The sequence below is a fragment of the Sylvia atricapilla genome, chromosome 22 (assembly GCF_009819655.1).
Source record: "Sylvia atricapilla isolate bSylAtr1 chromosome 22, bSylAtr1.pri, whole genome shotgun sequence".
NCBI classification, from domain to species: Eukaryota; Metazoa; Chordata; class Aves; order Passeriformes; family Sylviidae; genus Sylvia; species Sylvia atricapilla.
In genome coordinates, this window is record NC_089161.1 from 1,247,616 (window position 1) to 1,265,625 (window position 18,010).

At 46.6% G+C, this 18,010-nt stretch overlaps 1 protein-coding gene across 1 annotated transcript; it reads left to right on the forward strand.

Moving 5' to 3' along the window:
* The first annotated feature begins 1,053 nt into the window (after window positions 1–1,053).
* B3GALT6 (beta-1,3-galactosyltransferase 6) lies at window positions 1,054–2,649 on the forward strand. The gene has a single exon (XM_066334194.1). It carries the CDS (start codon window positions 1,486–1,488, stop codon window positions 2,500–2,502), a length of 1,017 nt encoding a protein of 338 aa, XP_066190291.1. The 5' UTR covers window positions 1,054–1,485; the 3' UTR covers window positions 2,503–2,649.
* Window positions 2,650–18,010: the final 15,361 nt, after the last annotated feature.

Consider the following 18,010-nt stretch of genomic DNA (forward strand, 5'->3'; position numbering starts at 1 on the left):
AAGTATATATATATATATATACAAATATAGAACTTCTACACACAAGAATAAATTCAGAGGAAGCTACACAAAAACAGAGGAGTTTTTGATGTCTGACATTTAAAAAAAAAAGCCTGTTAAATAATAAATATATGGAATTAACGCTCGAGTTTTCAGCCTGCGGAGAACTCGGGAAAGGAACATCCCTGAAAATGCAGGAAAAAGCAGCAGAAGTATCCCAAAACAAATAGTTTTTGGAAAAAAACATAAAAGAGTGTTTTTGGAGAGAGATAATTGAAGGAAATCCGGGCAGAGACCGAGCAGGAAAGAGCGGCGGGGAGGAGCCGGATAAAATCACAATATCCTGCCCTGGAAATGCCCCACAGCCACCAGCCCGCCCGATTCCAGGGGCTAAAAATAAAAATAAAATATAAAAATAAAAATAAATCCTAAAATCCAACCGAGAGAGCGCGGGAAAGACGCAGAAGCCCTCGGAGCCCTGAGAGGCGCCCGCCCTCCCCTCACTCACCGAGAGCCGGGAGCCGAGCAGCGGACGCTGCCCCCAGCACCGGGACGGCCGCGGGGAGGCTCAGCCCGGGCCCGGCCGCCCCCGAGCACCCGCGGCCCCTCACGGCGCCGTGACGGAGCCCGGCGCTGCCAGGGCCCACGGGGAAACGGGGAGGAGACGGAATTGTGTCACTGCGCCGCGCCGCCGGGGAGCGAGGCCGCCATTTTAGATGAGGGCAGCCGCCATCTTGGGTGAGGGCAGCCGCCATCTTGGGTGAGGGCAGCCGCCATTTCCGGCAGAGTGAGTGCAGCCGCCATCTTGAGTGAGTGCAGCCGCCATCTTGGGTGAGGGCGGCCGCCTCAATGTCTCGGCAGCGACAGGGCAAAGGGGCGGTTTCCTCCCGTTGCCGTCGTTGTCTCGGGTGTTAACGCGGGGATCTCTTCCTGCTGCCTGGCTCTGTGTGTGTGCGTAGCTGTTTTCATTAAGTCACGGAACGGTTTGGGTTGGGAAGGGCTTAAATGCCGACCCTTGTTATCCCTGGAATTGTTCAAGGCCAGGTTGGGCATTAAGGCTTGGAGCAACGTGGGATCGTGGAAAATGTCCCTGCCCGTGGCCGGCGTGGCACTGGATGTGCTTTGAGGTTCATCCCAACCTTTTCCCGTTCCATGATTCCATGAAAACGCCACGGCGCAGCGCCCAAACCCAAGATGGCTCCTGCTGGCCTTCCCTTGCCCTACTCCAAGAGGGCGGCCGCCGCGTCAGGCGCTGCGGGCTCCGCCTCTCCTCCCGCCCCTTCCCCCGGTGCCGGAGCCGCCGGGACGGACCCGCTACTTCCCCGAGGAGCAAACCGAAAACGCGTGAGAGCCATGAATCCACCCCAGCGCCTCGACGACGCGCGGTGAGCGCTCCCTCAGGAAGCTTGTCCCCTCCGGGCGGCCGTAGCGCCCTTCCCGCGCAGACGCGGCGGGCGCGGCCGGCCGTGAGCGGCCCCCGCGGCCATGACGGCGCTGAGGCGGCTGAGCCGGCACCGCACCGCGCTGGGGCTGGCCGGGCTCTCGCTCTGCGCCGCCGTCCTGCTTTACCTGGCTAAGTGCACCTCCGAGGGGCTGCGCCCGCTGCCCGCGGCCCCCGCGCTCCCTCACAGCCAGCCCGGCCGCGGAGCCCGCGCCGCTCCGCCCGCCCGCCCCGAGGGCAGCGCCTTCGTGGCCGTGGTGGTGATGAGCGGCCCCAAATACAGCGAGAGGCGCAGCATCATCCGCAGCACTTGGATGGCGGCGGCCGGGCGGGCGCCTGGCGGCCGCGTCTGGAGCCGCTTCGTGGTGGGCACGGCGGGGCTGAGCGCCGAGGAGCTGCGGAGCCTGGAGCTGGAGCACGGCCGCCACCGCGACCTGCTGCTGCTGCCCGAGCTGCGAGACTCGTACGAGAACCTCACGGCCAAAGTGTTGGCCGCCTACGTGTGGCTGGACTCTCACCTGGATTTCCAGTTCGCCCTCAAAGCCGACGACGACACCTTCGTGCGCTTGGACGTGCTGGTGGACGAGCTGAGGGCGAAGGAGCCGCGGCGCCTTTACTGGGGCTTCTTCTCGGGCCGCGGGCGGGTGAAATCCGGGGGGAAGTGGAAGGAGAGCGCTTGGCTCCTGTGCGATTATTACCTGCCCTACGCGCTGGGCGGCGGCTACGTGATCTCCGCCGACCTGGTGCGCTACCTGCGCCTCAGCAGAGACTACCTGAACCTGTGGCACAGCGAGGACGTGTCCCTGGGCGTGTGGCTGGCGCCCGTCGATGTCAAAAGAGTGCACGACCCTCGCTTCGACACCGAGTACAAATCGCGCGGCTGCAGCAATAAATACATCGTGACCCACAAGCAGAGCATCGAGGACATGCTGGAGAAGCACCAGACGCTGGCGAAAGAAGGGAGGTTGTGTAAGGAGGAGGTGAAGCTCAGGCTTTCTTACATGTACGATTGGGGGGTTCCTCCTTCGCAGTGCTGCCAGAGGAAGGACGGCATCCCTTGAAGAAAGAGAAAAAAAAATAATAATAATTTTAAAAAAAAATCTCCTTTTCCTCCCCTCTTCGGGAAAAGAAGCCGCCGAGGATGATGGATGCTGGTTGCTGTTACCACGGGGAGAAGCTCGTTAATTAGGAGGGGTTAATTACTTTTTTTTAAAAAAAAAAATTGCACGGCTCGTTCTGTCACATCCCTCCTTCTCCCAGGACTCCTCAGTGGTGTGGTTGGAGATGCTTAAATAATAATAATAATAATAATAATAATAAAACAGGTGACAGAAAGCACAGCAAAAAAAAATGGTCAAATGCCAGGATTGAAGGTGGCAAAACACAGAGAGCAGGAAAAAAATAATAAAAAAGAAAAAAAAAAAATCGGGGGAAGGGGGAGAAAGAACTGGAATGAAAAGTTTAAAGGGATTCTGAGGTTTATTTGCTAAAGGTCACGGCGGGTTTTGGTGCTGATAAGACTGAAATGAAGCTGCTGTTTGTTCCTTGGCAAGGAAAGAGCTTGGCACGGGCTGAGAACAGATTATTCCCCAGGCAGGAACAAAAAAAAGGATCAGTTTTTATTCCTGGGGATACCTGCAGGGAATGGGAATGATTCCATCGGGGGATTTGTCTCTCTCCTGGTTGGAAAAAAAAAAAAAAAAACTTGGGCAGAAATGGAATTAATTCTGGTTTTTGGGAGATTTCATGGCTTTGCAAAGCCTCCAGGTGGTGCTTGGAGCTCATGTTCCCTCCCAGCACTGGAGAATTGCTCCAAGATATTCAAATTTCGATTTATTTCTCATACAAAGGACAGGAATTGTGGTGTTTTGAGCTCATTTTCTCTCCAGAATATTCAAATTTAGATTTATTTCTCATACAAATGAGTAGGAATGTGCTGTTTTGAGCTCATTTTTCCCTCCAACATTCAATAATCCCTTTCTGCTCCAAAGTATTCAAATTTAGATTTGTTTTTAACACAAATGAGCAGAAATTGTGGTGTTTTGAGCTCATTTTCACTCCCAACACTCAAAAACTCTTTGAATGCTCCAAGATATTCAAATTTAGATTTATTTCTAATCCAAATGAGCAGGAATTGTGGTGTTTTGAGCTCATTTTCACTCCAAAATATTCAAATTTAGATTTATTTCTAATCCAAATGAGCAGAAATTGATCAGTGGGAGTTAAAAAAAAAAAACCTTTGCCCAAAAGTGAGGGATTTAAGCTACAAAAGTGAACTTTGTGTAGTCAAGAGCAAAAAGGTTCCCCTCAGCCCAAAAATTCAAACTTTTGAGAGTTTTATTTCTCCTTTCAGCACAAAAGGAGACATTTTCAGAAAAAATAAAAATAAAAATCCCTTTGAGATGCTCGAAGCTGAGGGAATTCCCTCCTCCTCTCCAACAATTCCTCATAAAGGAATTAAATAAAATTATGGATCAGTCCCACAAATGGGATTTTTTTTTCCCCCAAAAATAATCCTCTTCCCCAAAGCAATCAGAGCTCCCTCAGGATGGGATGGATTCCTCTCCAAACCTGCAATTCCAGACTTTTTTTGGGTTTTTTTTCAATGGCAGCTGCTCCAAAATCTCTCCAGCTTTGGCAGCAGGAGAGGGTTTTGTATTTTTTACTTTTTTAAATGAAAAAAAAAAAATTGAGGTTTTTCAGTGTCTTTTTTTCTCTTTTTTTTGGTGATTTTTGTGTTTTGTTTTTTGGTCTTGGTTGCACTCAGCACTTTCATTCCCATTCCATTCCCAATTCCGGCTGGAAGAGACAAAAATAATAAAAATTAAAAATTAATTTAAAGTGCCAATTTCCTCTTTGCTTTTGGCTTCTCTGCAAAATTAGCAATTTTAGGAATACCAAAGGGATCAATTCTTTTGCTTTTTTTTTTTTTTAATTATTATTCTCTTGTTTTAATTATTTACTAAAGATGAAAAAATCTTCAGGATTTTTTTTTTATTATTCTTTTAAAAATGTCAAGGCTTTTTTGTTTTTTTTTTTCTCCCTGAAACAAAACTAAAATCCTGCAAAAAAAAAAAAAAAAAACCACAACCCTGAATTATTTTAACAGCTCAATTATTATAATTATTATCATCCTAATTCTAATTCTAATTATGCATGCTTAGGGATTAACAGGGAGTGAGGTTTTGGGGGTTTTTTTCCCTAAAAATATCCTGTTCCAAACCAGGAATTTTCCAAGGTCACAGCAAATTCCAGGTTTTTTAAATCATCCATCTGAGGTTCATTTGATGTTGTCTGTGAGGAATTAATGTAATGTGAATATTTATTTATAATTATATTTATTTATAATTCTTGCCGGTGTATTCTCTTTATTTTTTTTTTTCCCAGGAAAAATACAAATAAATCCGTTTATTTCTCATCAAAACATCGATTTTCTCTTTATTTTATCCACCTTTATCCTTTTTTCCCCCAGGAAAATTCCAAATAAATCCATTTATTCCCATCATAACTTCCATTTTTGAAATTATTTTATCCATTTCACCTTTTCCCTCAGGAAAAATTCCAAATAAATCCATTTATTCCCATCTAAACCTCAATTTTCTCATTATTTTATCCACCTTTACCCTTTTTTTCCCCAGGAAAATTCCAAATAAATCCATTTATTCCCACATTTTTTTCAATCCCTTTTCCTCCCAATTTCCGACATTCCAAAGAACTCTCAAAACTTCCCTCGAAAATAAAAATAATCTGATTTATTTTCTTTATTTTTTTTTTTCCCTCTCCCAGAAAAAAAAAATTGGGAATAATTCGAGGGATTTTTTGGGAATTTATTCCCGATTTTTCCCTGCCCATAAACAGTCACTAGGTGTCACCCCGAGCCTTTGGAAATGGGAATTCCTGAAAAAAAAAAAGGGAATTTCAGGAATGTTTATGACTAAAATCGGGTGGTGGGTCCCGAATTTAAAAAAAAAAATTAAATAAATTTTTTGAGAAAAAAAAAAAAGGAGTTTTTAAATTAAAAACCGGAATTTTGAGGGAATTTCCATGGGAAAATTAAGGTGAAAACCTAAAAAGAAACATCCCCTCAAAAAAAACCTCACAATACACGAAAAAAATAATAAAAAATTAATCAAATTTAATTAAAATTATTTCAAGCATTCTGAGTTTTTAAATTTTTTTTTTAATGGAACAATCCCAAATCCCTGTGTTTTAATCAGGAATTTTTGGGGCTTTCCTCAGCTGACAATTTCATGGATTCCAGCTGAGAAATTTCCCTTTTCCAAAAGATTTCCCTGGAATTTCCAAAAGGTTTTAATTCCTGAATTGAATCCCAATTTTTGGGAATGATTAAAAACTTTGCAGGAATTTTTTTTTTAAAAAAAATTCCTCTTAAAAATTATTTTAATTTTTTTTTCCCCTGGGATTAATTAATTAAACAGGAATTAATTCCTGTTTGTTTTTCAATGGGAATATTCACCCGGGTTAGATGCTGGAATTGAGGGGAAAAATCAGAATTTTGTTTTATTTGAGGAACATCTCCTCATGGAAAACATGGAAAAACGTGGAAAAACATGCAAAAAAAACAGGAAAAAAGTGGAAAAAAATGTGGGAAAATGTGGAAAAATGTGGAAAAATGAGGAAAAATTTGGGCATTGACCCAAAATCTGAGGAAAACTCCAAAATCCACGATCCCACAGGACGCAAGGAGGTGTCAAGGAATATTCAGGAAATTGGGAATGAGGCAGGAGAACCTCTAATGATGGAAAAAAAATAGGAAAAAATTTGGTCACTGACCCAAAATCTGAGGAAAACTCTGAAATCCACGATCCCACAGGACCCAAGAGCTCTGGAATGTCCAGGAAGTTGGGAATGAGGTGGAAGAACTTCTAATCATGGAAAAATAGGAAAACATTTGGACAGTGACCCAAAATCTGAGGAAAACTTCGAAATCCACCATCCCACTGATCCAAGAGCTCTGGAATGTCCAGGAAGTTGGGAATGAGGCAGGAGAACCTCTAATGATGGAAAAACATGGAGAAAATGTGGAAAAATCCAGACTCTGCTCCAAATTTTGAAGAAAACTCCAAAATCCACGATCCCACAGGACCCAAGGAGGTGCCAAGGCCACCCCCAGGATGTCCCAAAAAACGTTGGGAGTGAGGCTGAAGAACCTCTAATCATGGAAAAACATGGAGAAAATGTGAAAAAATCTGGACACTGACCCAAATTTGGAGGAAAACTCCAAAATCCACCATCCCACAGACCCAAAGAGGTGCCAAGGAACATCTGGGAAATTGGGAATTTGGGTTTTCCCCTCCTGGAAAACCACAATCCCACTTTTCACTGGTCCCCGTCATCGATTCCCTCTTCCCTCGGCCAGCCCAAATCCCGGGAATGTGACTTGGACTGGTTCTTTTCCACTCCTCAGCTCTGGCCAAGAGGAACACTTCCCACAAAATACAAAAATCCAGGAGGAGAAAAAAAACCCTAAAAAAATAAAAATAAAAAAAAAAATTAATTCTCCGGTTTGGAACTAAAAGGAAATAAAAGGAAATTAAAAAAACCCGCGGCGCTGATCAATGGATTTGGGCTGGAGCCAAAAGGTTTGGAATCGTCCCAACACAAACCCCTCGGAAAAATAAAAAATAAAAAAAAAATATAAAAATATAAAACATTTCTCTAGAGCTGAATTCCAAATATTTATTTGGGATGTTGATTTTAGGGAAGGACTCCAGCCAGGATTTGGGAGCCGCCAAAATCCCGACGGTTCGAGGTGCTGAGGGTCGGCATTCGGGGCTCTTCTTGATTCTTCTCTTGGTTAATTCATTTGGGATTAATTTTAAGGAGGTTTTTGATTTTTGGGTTTTTTGGTGGGGGTTTTTTTGGGTTTTTTGGGGGGTTTTTTTGGTTTTGTTTTTTTGGTTTTTTGGGGGTTTTTTGTGGCTTTTTTTTGTTGGTTTTTTTTTGGGTTTTTTTTGTTTGTTTCTTTGGGGTGGTTTTGTTTTGGTTTGGTTTTGGGGGGTTTTTTTGGGTTTTGTTTTTTTGTTCTTTTTTTGTTGTTTTTTTTGTGGCTTTTTTGTTGGGTTTTTTTTCTTGGTGTTTTCTTTGTTTTTTGGGGGTTTTTTTTGTTTTTTTGGTTTGGTTTGGTTTGGTTTTGGTGGTGGTTTTTTTTTGGGGGGGGTGGGGTTTTTTTTTTGTTTTGGTTTTGGGGGGTTTTTTGGGGTTTTTTTTGTTTGTTTTTTTGTTTTTTGGGGTTTTTTTGTGGGACTTTTTTTTGTTTGTTTGTTTTGGTTTTTTGTGGGTTTTTTGGTTTTTTTGGTTTTGGGGGTGTTTTTTTGCAGTTTCCTGGGTGATTTTTTCCTTGTGGGATTCGCGGCTTCTCCCCAAATTGCCCATTCCCAAAACCCCTCCAAAAAAAACCCCAAAAAACCATCAGGAGAATCTTCAACCCCGCCAAAAAAAACCCTGAAAAATCAGGATTTTTCCCGATTTCAGCTGCTGCGCACAACAACTGGGAAAAAAATCAGAGTTATCCTGCTTTTATCATTCCAAACCTGGAATTCCATAAGAATTCCTGCCCTGGGAGAAGATTTGGGGTTTTTCTCCTTTCTGTTCCTCGGGGATCCTTCAGCTGCTCCCTGGAATCGTGGAATTAAAGATGGGAAAAGCTTCCGAGATTTTAATCCCAATCCACAGGTTTTTTGGGATGCTGATTCTCAGGTTTTTGGGATAATTCCAAGGATGGGGATTCCAGCCCATTCCAGTGGTTGGGCACATTTTTAGGGGGGGAATATTCCCAAATATCCAACCTGATCCCGCCCCGTGCTGAGGATCCGTAATTCCGAGGGGATTGAGCAGGAAGAGATGATAAATGGGAATTTTCCCGCAGTTTCTCCCTCAGAATTTCCAGGAATAAATTATATCCCAAAAGCTTTGGGACTCAGACCTGGCAAAATTAGGGAATTGCGGATAAATCTCGGAATTTCCCACTCCATATCCAAGGACAAATGTCCCAAATCGTGTCCTGCTGCTGTGGATCCGTAATTCCAAAGGAATTTAATGGGAAGAGCAGTTAAAATGGAATTTTTATCTCAGCCCAAATGTGGTTTTTTTATTCCCAGACCTGGCTGGATTTCGGGAAGAGCCCCATTACCTTCCCAATATAAATATAATAGAAATACAATAGAAATATAATAGAAATACAATATAAATATGATATAAATACAATATAAATACAACATAAATACAAATACAAATACAAATACAAATATTTATATAAATACAAATATAAATATAAATATATAAATATAAATATAAATACAAATATAATATCAATTCAAATATAATACAAATACAAATATAATACAAATACAAACACAACCACAACCACAAATACAAATATAATACAAATACAAATATAATACAAATACATATATAATACAAATACAAACACAAATACAAATATAATACAAATACAAATATAATATAAACCCAACCACAACCACAAATCCAATACAAACACAAATACAAATGTCCCGTGGCCGGGACATTCCCCAGGAGCAGCTCAGGGAGAAGAAAACAGCCCCCGGGATCTGATTTCCTGGGAGGAGGCCTCTGGATCCTCTGGATCCTCTGGAGCCTCTGGAGCCTCTGGATCCTCTGGAGCCTCTGGAGCCTCTGGATCCTCTGGAGCCCCTGGAGCCTCTGGATCCTCTGGAGCCTCTGGAGCCTCTGGATCCTCCGGAGCCTCTGGAGCCTCTGGAGCCCCTGGAGCCCCTGGATCCTCTGGAGCCCCTGGATCCTCTGGATCCTCTGGATCCTCTGGAGCCTCTGGAGCCTCTGGAGCCTCTGGAGCCTCTGGAGCCTCTGGAGCCTCTGGAGCCCCTGGAGCCTCTGGAGCCCCTGGAGCCCCTGGAGCCTCTGGAGCCTCTGGAGCCTCTGGATCCTCTGGATCCTCTGGAGCCTCTGGAGCCCCTGGAGCCCCTGGAGCCCCTGGAGCCCCTGGAGCCCCTGGAGCCCCTGGAGCCTATGGAGCCTCTGGATCCTCTGGAGCCTCTGGAGCCCCTGGAGCCCCTGGAGCCCCTGGAGCCCCTGGAGCCCCTGGAGCCCCTGGAGCCCCTGGAGCCCCTGGAGCCTCTGGATCCTCTGGAGCCTCTGGAGCCTCTGGAGCCCCTGGAGCCTCTGGATCCTCTGGAGCCTCTGGAGCCTCTGGAGCCTCTGGATCCTCTGGATCCTCTGGATCCTCTGGAGCCCCTGGAGCCTCTGGATCCTCTGGAGCCTCTGGATCCTCTGGAGCCTCTGGATCCTCTGGAGCCCCTGGAGCCTCTGGATCCTCTGGAGCCTCTGGAGCCTCCGGAGCCTCTGGATCCTCTGAAGCCCCTGGAGCCTCTGGAGCCTCCGGAGCCTCTGGATCCTCTGAAGCCCCTGGAGCCCCTGGAGCCTCTGGAGCCTCTGGAGCCTCTGGAGCCCCTGGAGCCTCTGGAGCCCCTGGAGCCCCTGGAGCCTCTGGAGCCTCTGGATCCTCTGGAGCCTCTGGAGCCTCTGGAGCCCCTGGAGCCCCTGGAGCCTCTGGAGCCTCTGGAGCCCCTGGAGCCTCTGGAGCCCCTGGAGCCCCTGGAGCCCCTGGAGCCCCTGGAGCCTCTGGAGCCTCTGGAGCCTCTGGAGCCCCTGGAGCCTCTGGAGCCCCTGGAGCCCCTGGAGCCTCTGGAGCCTCTGGATCCTCTGGAGCCTCTGGAGCCTCTGGAGCCCCTGGAGCCCCTGGAGCCTCTGGAGCCTCTGGAGCCCCTGGAGCCTCTGGAGCCCCTGGAGCCCCTGGAGCCTCTGGAGCCCCTGGAGCCCCTGGAGCCCCTGGAGCCCCTGGAGCCCCTGGAGCCTCTGGATCCTCTGGATCCTCTGGAGCCTCTGGAGCCTCTGGAGCCCCTGGAGCCCCTGGAGCCTCCGCAGTCTCCGGGAGCCGCCGATGAGGTCGGCCTCCGCGCTCTTCCCGGCCTCCGACGCCGCGGCTGCAGACGCCGAAATAAATCCCCAAACCTGAGGCACAAAAGGAGTCCCGTGTCCAAAGGAATCCATAAATATCCCGAGGTGTGGGGATCTGCTTTTCCTTGGGGGCGCCTCAAGGGGGAAAAATGAACAATTAAAGGGAAAAAAACTTTTCTCACCCCATTTCTTTGGCTTTGATTTTATTCCAAGAGGGAATTTTTATCGTTCCCTTGGAGAGTCCCGGCTGGAATTCTTTCTGGGAAAAGAGGCAGGGAATAAACAGAGGTTTAAGGGGCTGGAAAAACAATTCCTGAGTGGAATGAGGGGCTCCTGATCCCGCCCAAAGTGAAGCTCAGGCATCACCTGGGCGAAGAGAAAATAAATCTGGATTTAAAAAAAAAAATCTTGGAGAGGGATTAATTCTAATTCCAAATGTAAAATTCCTGTGGGAAGCTGAGGACAGATCCAAGCTCCTCACAGTGACATGAGATTTAAAGGAATTTTCCTCCTCGTTCCCAGTGAATAAATGACTGGAGCATCTTGCATCTCATGGAACATTCCAGCGTGGGAAGTTCTCCAACCCGAGGGGAGAAATCCCGGAACAATCTGAGCACAGCCCATGATTCCTGATTTCCAGCCATCATTCCCTGATTTCCAACCACTATTCCCTGATTTCCCAGCCCTGTGATTCCCTGATTTCCCAGCCATCATTCCCTGATTTCCCACCATCATTCCCTGATTTCCCACCATCATTCCCTGATTTCCAACCATCATTCCCTGATTTCCAACCATCATTCCCTGATTTCCAGCCCATCATTCCCTGTGATTCCCTGATTTCCCAGCTCATCATTCCCTAATTTCCCACCATCATTCCCTAATTTCCAGCCCATCATTCCCTAATTTCCAGTCATCATTCCCTGATTTCCCACCATCATTCCCTGATTTCCAGCCCATCATTCCCTGTGATCCCTGATTTCCTAGCCCTGTAATTCCCTGATTTCCAGCTCATCATTCCCTAATTTCCAGCTCATCATTCCCTAATTTCCAGCCCATCATTCCCTAATTTCCAGCCATTATTCCCTAATTTCCAGCCCATCATTCCCTAATTTCCAGCCATTATTCCCTAATTTCCAACCATCATTCCCTGATTTCCCAGCCCATCATTCCCTAATTTCCAGCCATTATTCCCTAATTTCCAGCCATCATTCCCTAATTTCCAGCCATTATTCCCTAATTTCCAGCTCAGGATATTCCCTAATTCCCTGATTTTGAGTATTCCCATTCCTTGGATCCCTCTCTCCTCCTGCTGGAGCGATTCCCGATTTCCCCGCTGCAATCAGGGAATGTTAATCCCGCCCCATTCCTTTTTCCATGGATTTTGGGACATCAAAGGGCTCGTTTCCCTTTGGCTTTTGTCCCTCAAATGGGCCGGAACGAAAACAACCCCCGACGTTGTTTAAAAGCCAGGAATTTTTAATTTAGGGGGGTTTTTTTTCCCTCCCCTCTTGTCCTTTTTTAACGCTTTAAATCCAACATTTTTTTCCACAGGTTTTTGGTTGTTTTTTTTTTTTTTTCTTTTCCCTTCTCTGGCTTAAAAAAAAAAAATAAATAAAAAAGGAAGGTGAGGGGAAATAATTGAGGATAAAAATTGGGATGAAATGATCCTTTAAAGGATTCTTTGCTGGGCAAATTCATTATTGAAATATTTTTAAATTATTTCGATATTATATGAACAGAAAGATCTTTGCTGGGCAAATTTAACATTGAAATATTTTTAAATTATTTCGATTTATTTCAATATGATATGAACGCAAAGATTTTGCTGGGCAAATTTAACATTGAAACATTATAAAATCATTTCAATTATTTCAATATGATATGAACAGAAAGATCTTTACTGGGCAAATTCATTATTGATATATTTTCAAATTATTTCCATTTATTTCAATATTATATGAACACGAAGATCTTTACTGGGCAAATCCATTACTGAGATATTTTTTAAATTATTTCCATTTATTTCAATATTATATGAACACGAAGATCTTTACTGGACAAATCCATTACTGAGATATTTTTTAAAAAATTCCTTTGACTCATTGAGCCTCTCCTTCGCTGCCTGCGAGCCAAATCCCCCCCAAATCCCAATTTTTCCATCCTCACACGGGATGACGCGTGCATCCTCCTCCTGCTCGGGGAATGCCGGCCGGGCGGCGGCCGATGGCGGATTGTTAATTGCGCTAATTGGGGCATTTGGCGCTGGGATGCGCTCAAAGGGCTCGGCTGTTCCCCCGGCTCCAGGCTGGCGGGACACGGACCCGTCAGCGCGGAATTCCGGCTCCATCCAGAGCGAGCCCGGCGCCGGGAACAGCGGCCTGGAATGGGAGCGGGGACTGTGTCCGCTGGAGCAGGGAATGAATCCCGGAGCGGGGATTGTGTCCGCTGGGAACAGGGATTGAATCCCGGAGTGGGAATAGGAATTGCATCCCAAACTGAAAACGGGGAATTGTGTCCGCTGGGAGCGGGGAATGTGTCCTCTGGAGCAGGGAATGAATCCAGGAATGGGAATTGTGTCCTCTGGGAACGGGGACTGTGTCCTCTGGGAGCGGGGAATGAATCCCGGAGCGGGGACTGTGTCCGCTGGAGCGGGGAATGTGTCCTCTGGAGCAGGGAATGAATCCCGGAGTGGGGACTGTGTCCACTGGGAATGGGGACTGTGTCCCGGAGTGGGAATTGTGTCCTCTGGGAACGGGGATTGAATCCCGGAATGGGAATTGCATCCCAGAATGGGAATTGCATCTGCTGGGAGCAGGGATTGAATCCCGGAGTGGGAATTGTGTCCTCTGGGAGCAGGGATTGAATCCCAGACTGAAAACAGGGAATTGCATCCCAGGATGGGAACGGCATCTGCTGGGAGAGGGATTGTGTCCGCTGGAGCGGGGATTGAATCCCGGACTGGGAATAGGAATTGCATCCCAGATTGGGAACTGCATCCCAGACTGAAAACAGGGAATTGCATCTGCTGGGAGCGGGGATTGCATCCCCTGAGAGCAGGAATTGCATCCCAGCGTTCCAAAATGGGAGCTGGAATTGCATCCACTCAGAGCAGGAATTGCACCCCAGACTGAAAACAGGGAATTGCATCCCAGAATGGGAATTGCATTCTCTGAGAGTAGGGAATTGCACCTTCTGGGAGCAGGGAATTGCATCCACTGGGAGCAGGAATTGCATCCCAGGCTGGGAGAAGGGAATTGCATCCCAACATTCCAAAATGGGAGCAGGAATTGCATCCCAGGCTGAAAACAGGGAATTGCATCCACTGGGAGCAGGAATTGCATCTGCTGGGAGCAGGAATTGCAAAACTCCACTAGAAATCCCCCAAAGAAAAAAGGGATTCCTTCAGGAAAGGCGAAGTTTTGGGAAGGGAAAGGACTCCCCTGGAATAAACTCAGTTCCTGGGATTTATTATCAATACAATTATTTATGGTCCCAACGTGGGATTTTTGGTGGGAATTTTATTTTATTTTTTAATCCAAGCAGCGAGGCCTGGGAAAGGAATCGGGAATCTGGGCTGGGATTTTCCAGCTGAAATCCATCCTAACGTCAGGAAAAAACTCTCCAAAAGCATTTCCAGGTGCGGCGCCTTCCCCTCCCCACGGCGGCTTTCAGTTCCCATCTGTTTCCAACTAAAAAAAAACCAAGATGGAAAAAAAGGAGGAAAAAAATTCCCTCATTCCCAAGGAATTATCCCAAGGAAATCCCCAATTTCTTGACATTTCAATCCCCAAACCAGGACCAGTTTTTCCCGATTTTTTATTTTAAGGTTGGGATCTGTTTTTCCCGATTTTTTTTAAGGATGGAATCCATTTTTCCCGATTTTTTTTCCTTCTCCTTGCATCCCCAAACCTGTCCAGGCCTCCGGTGTTTATTTGGGAACGACGGAAAACTCCCGGATCTCCCTCCCGGGGAGGCCCAAATTTCTCCTCATTAGAGTTTTTTTTCCTTCCATGGCTAATTAAATCCCAATCCAAATTTCCTGGCAGGAAAATCAGCTGGATTCTCTCTCCCAGGCCGGAATCTCCTTTTCCCCCAGCAGGGAAATTCTCTGGGAATTGCACAGATCCCGAGGAATTCTGTCACTTCTCTTCCTCTTCTCCGCATTTTTTTTTAGGGGGGGATTTTATTTCCAGGCAGAACAGTCGGAATTTCACTTTCTTTTTTCTGGGATTTCAGGATTTGGGTCTCCCCGGGAGGGAGATCCAGGAATTTTCTGTCATTCCCAAATAAACACCGGAGGCCTGGGCAGGTTTGGGGATGCAAGGAGAAGGAAAAAAAAAAAAAAAGAGGGAAAAATGGATTCCAACCTTAAAAAAAATCGGGAAAAATGGGTTCCAGCCTTTAAAAAAATCAGGAAAAAACGGATTCTGACCTGTGACAGCTCCCACAGCATCCCAGAGTAATTCCAGCAAGGAACGGGGAGATGAAGGAAGGAGGGAAAGATTTCCAGCAGATAAATCCCCAAATCCGTTTTAGGGTTTTCCAAGGATTCAGCTGCTGCTTGAGGAAAGGGAAAATCCCTTTTGTGAGGGCTGGATCAGCAAGTTCTGGGATTCCATCCCTGGAATTCCATCCCAGCTGAATCCTACTGAGATTGCAGGGTGTGATTCCACAATTCCAGCAGGGAATGAGGGGATGAGGGAATAAAGGGATGAGGGAACGAAGGAATGAAGGAATTAGGGAATGAAGGAATGAGGGAAAGATTTCCAACAGATAAATCCCAGATCCATCTAAGGGCAATGTCACATTCCCCGGAGAATCCAACCCTGGAATTCCATCCCAGCTGGATCCTACTGGGATTCCAGGGTGTGATTCCACAATTCCAACAGGGAATGAGGAAATAAAGGGATGAGGGAATGAAGGAATGAAGGGATTAGGGAATGAGGGAATGAGGGAAAGATTTCCAACAGATAAATCCCAAATCCATCTAAGGGCAATGTCACATTCCCCGGAGAATCCAACCCCGGAATTCCATCCCACCCCAATCCTGCTGGGATTCCAGGACGTGCTTCCAGCAGGGAACGAGGGAATAAAGGGATGAAGGGGCAAAATTCCCAGCAGATGAATCCCTCAATCCACCTCGGCTCCCTGGAGAACCCCGAGAGCCCCTCCAGGGACGCGCAGCCCCGCACAGGAACCTCCAGACTGAATAAACATCCCGCAGGGAATATTTATTTTAGTCACATTCCGCGCGTTTCTGGCAGTTCCCGGTTCTGCGGAATTCGGAGCCACGCGTCCCGTTCCCGGGGAGCTGGAATCAGCTCGGCCACCTTCCCCAGGGGCAGGTTTTGGGATTTGGGCCCACAGATCCATATCTGGGTTGGATTTGGGGAATTTTTGGAGGGGAATTTTTTGGGATTTGGGTCCACAGATCCATATCTGGGTTGGATTTGGAAGGAAATATTTTGGGATTTGCCCCCACAGATTAGTATCTGGGTTGGATTTGGGGAATTTTTGGAGGGGAATTTTTTGGGATTTGCCCGCACAGATCGGTATCTGGGTTGGATTTGGGGAATTTTGGGGGAATTTTTCCACTTGGGATTTGCCCCCATAGATCAGTATTTGGATTGGATTTGAGGAATTTTTGGAGGGGAAATTTTTGGGATTTGCCCCCACAGATCAATATTTGGGTTGGATTTGGGGAGTTTTGGGGGGAATTTTTGGCAGGAGCAGATCCCGGCCTTTCCCAGGCTTTGGGCAGGTGTGGAAATCAGTAACATGGAAGGAGGGAAAAAAAAAATCCCTAAAAGCCAATTTTTAATTAAAAATTAAAACAGATGTTTTTTTGGTGCTGAGGGAATGTTTGGGCTTGGTGATGGAAGGTAAAAGGGAAGAGGGGAAAAGGGGGGGGAAAGGGGGGAAAGGAAAGGAAAGGAAAGGAAAGGAAAGGAAAGGAAAGGAAAGGAAAGGAAAGGAAAGGAAAAGGAAAGGAAAGGAAAGGAAAGGAATAGGAAAGGAAAGGAAAGGAAAGGAAAGGAAAGGAAAGGAAGGAAGGAAGGAAAGAGGAAAGGACAGGAAAGGGAAAAAGGAAAGGAAAGGAAGGAAAGGAAAGGAAAGGAAAGGAAGAAAGGAAAGAAGGAAGGATTAGGAAAGGAAAGGAAAGGAAAGGAAAGGAAAGGAAAGGAAAGGAAAGGAAAGGAAAATCCTCACCATTTTACCCCCAAACTCCTCCTGCCCCCCCCGATCTCCCCCAGGACACCCAAACCTCTCCCAGTCCCCACTCGGAGCGTTCCCAAATCCCGTCTGGAACACTCCCAGCCCGTCCAGGGTGGGCAAACAAAGCGCCGGGCCCCGGCTCCAGGCAGGAATGTGCAGCCAGGACGGAGCCAGACAAATTTACATTTGACATTCCTGCAGCCGCAGTCAGAGCCGGAGCCTCGGGAAGGTTTTGGGAGGCTCCGCTCTGCCCCCGGGGTCTCTCCCTGCAGAACTTCCAAGGAAAAAAAAAAAAAAAAAAAAAAAAAAAAAAAAAAAAAAAGCTGGAAGTTTGGGAATTGGGGGGTTTATCCCAGTTGTTTTTTTTTTTTTTTTTTTGGAGGGGGGGTGTGATTTTTATTTTTAAATCTCGGAGAGTGAAGGGGTTTGTTTCCCCTCCCAGCAGGGGAAAAATGTGTGGGTGGAGGGAAAAATCTCCCCAAAAATCTCCCAGAAAGGGACAATTCCGTGCTGAGGTAACGGGGATCCCTGGGATTGGATCCGTGGGATTTGATCCCTGGGACTGGATCTCTGGGATTCGATCCCTGGAATTGGATCCCTGGGATTGAATTTCTGGGATTGGATCGGATCCATTGGATGGGATCCCTGGGATGGGATCCATTGGATGGGATCTGTGGGATGGGATCCATTGGATGGGATCCATTGGATGGGATCCCTGGGATGGGATCCGTGGGATGGGATCCATGGGATTGCAGGGATTCGGTTCCAGTCCAACCAGTAACCACTAGTGACTCGAAGCTCAGTCCCAGTCCTGATCTGCCCCGCAGCAGGAATTCCAGTGGACTGGACTCCTCTGAATCCCCCTGGATCTGGACCCGGGAAATTCCAGACTTCCCCAAATCCACCCGGATTCAGACACACAAAATCCCAAACTCCCCCAAATCCCCCTGGATTCGGACCCAGAACCTCTGGGAAGTGCCCGGCCCAGGAGCGGAGTTTTCCATGGATTTCTCCAATCCAGGCTGAGGGATAAATTTGGGATTCCACCTCTGGAATTGTGTCCCAACCTTTGGGGACAGAGTGAAAAAAAAAAACAAACCAAAAACCCCCCAAAACCCCCACAAACTCCTCGGATTGACACGTTTCATTTTTTTCCTTTCCCGGGTTTTTTTGGGTTTTTTTTTTTTTCCTTCTCCTTCCGAGGTTTTTTTTAGTTTTATTTTTTATTTTTTATTTTTTATTTTATTTTTTTGGGGAAATCCAATCTCCCGTGAATGCTCCTCGCCCTCCCTGTCCCCTCTCGGTCTGCAGATCAAAGTGACAAAAAAAACCAACCCAAAAAACAACCAAAAAACCCCCAAAACAAACGTCGGAGCG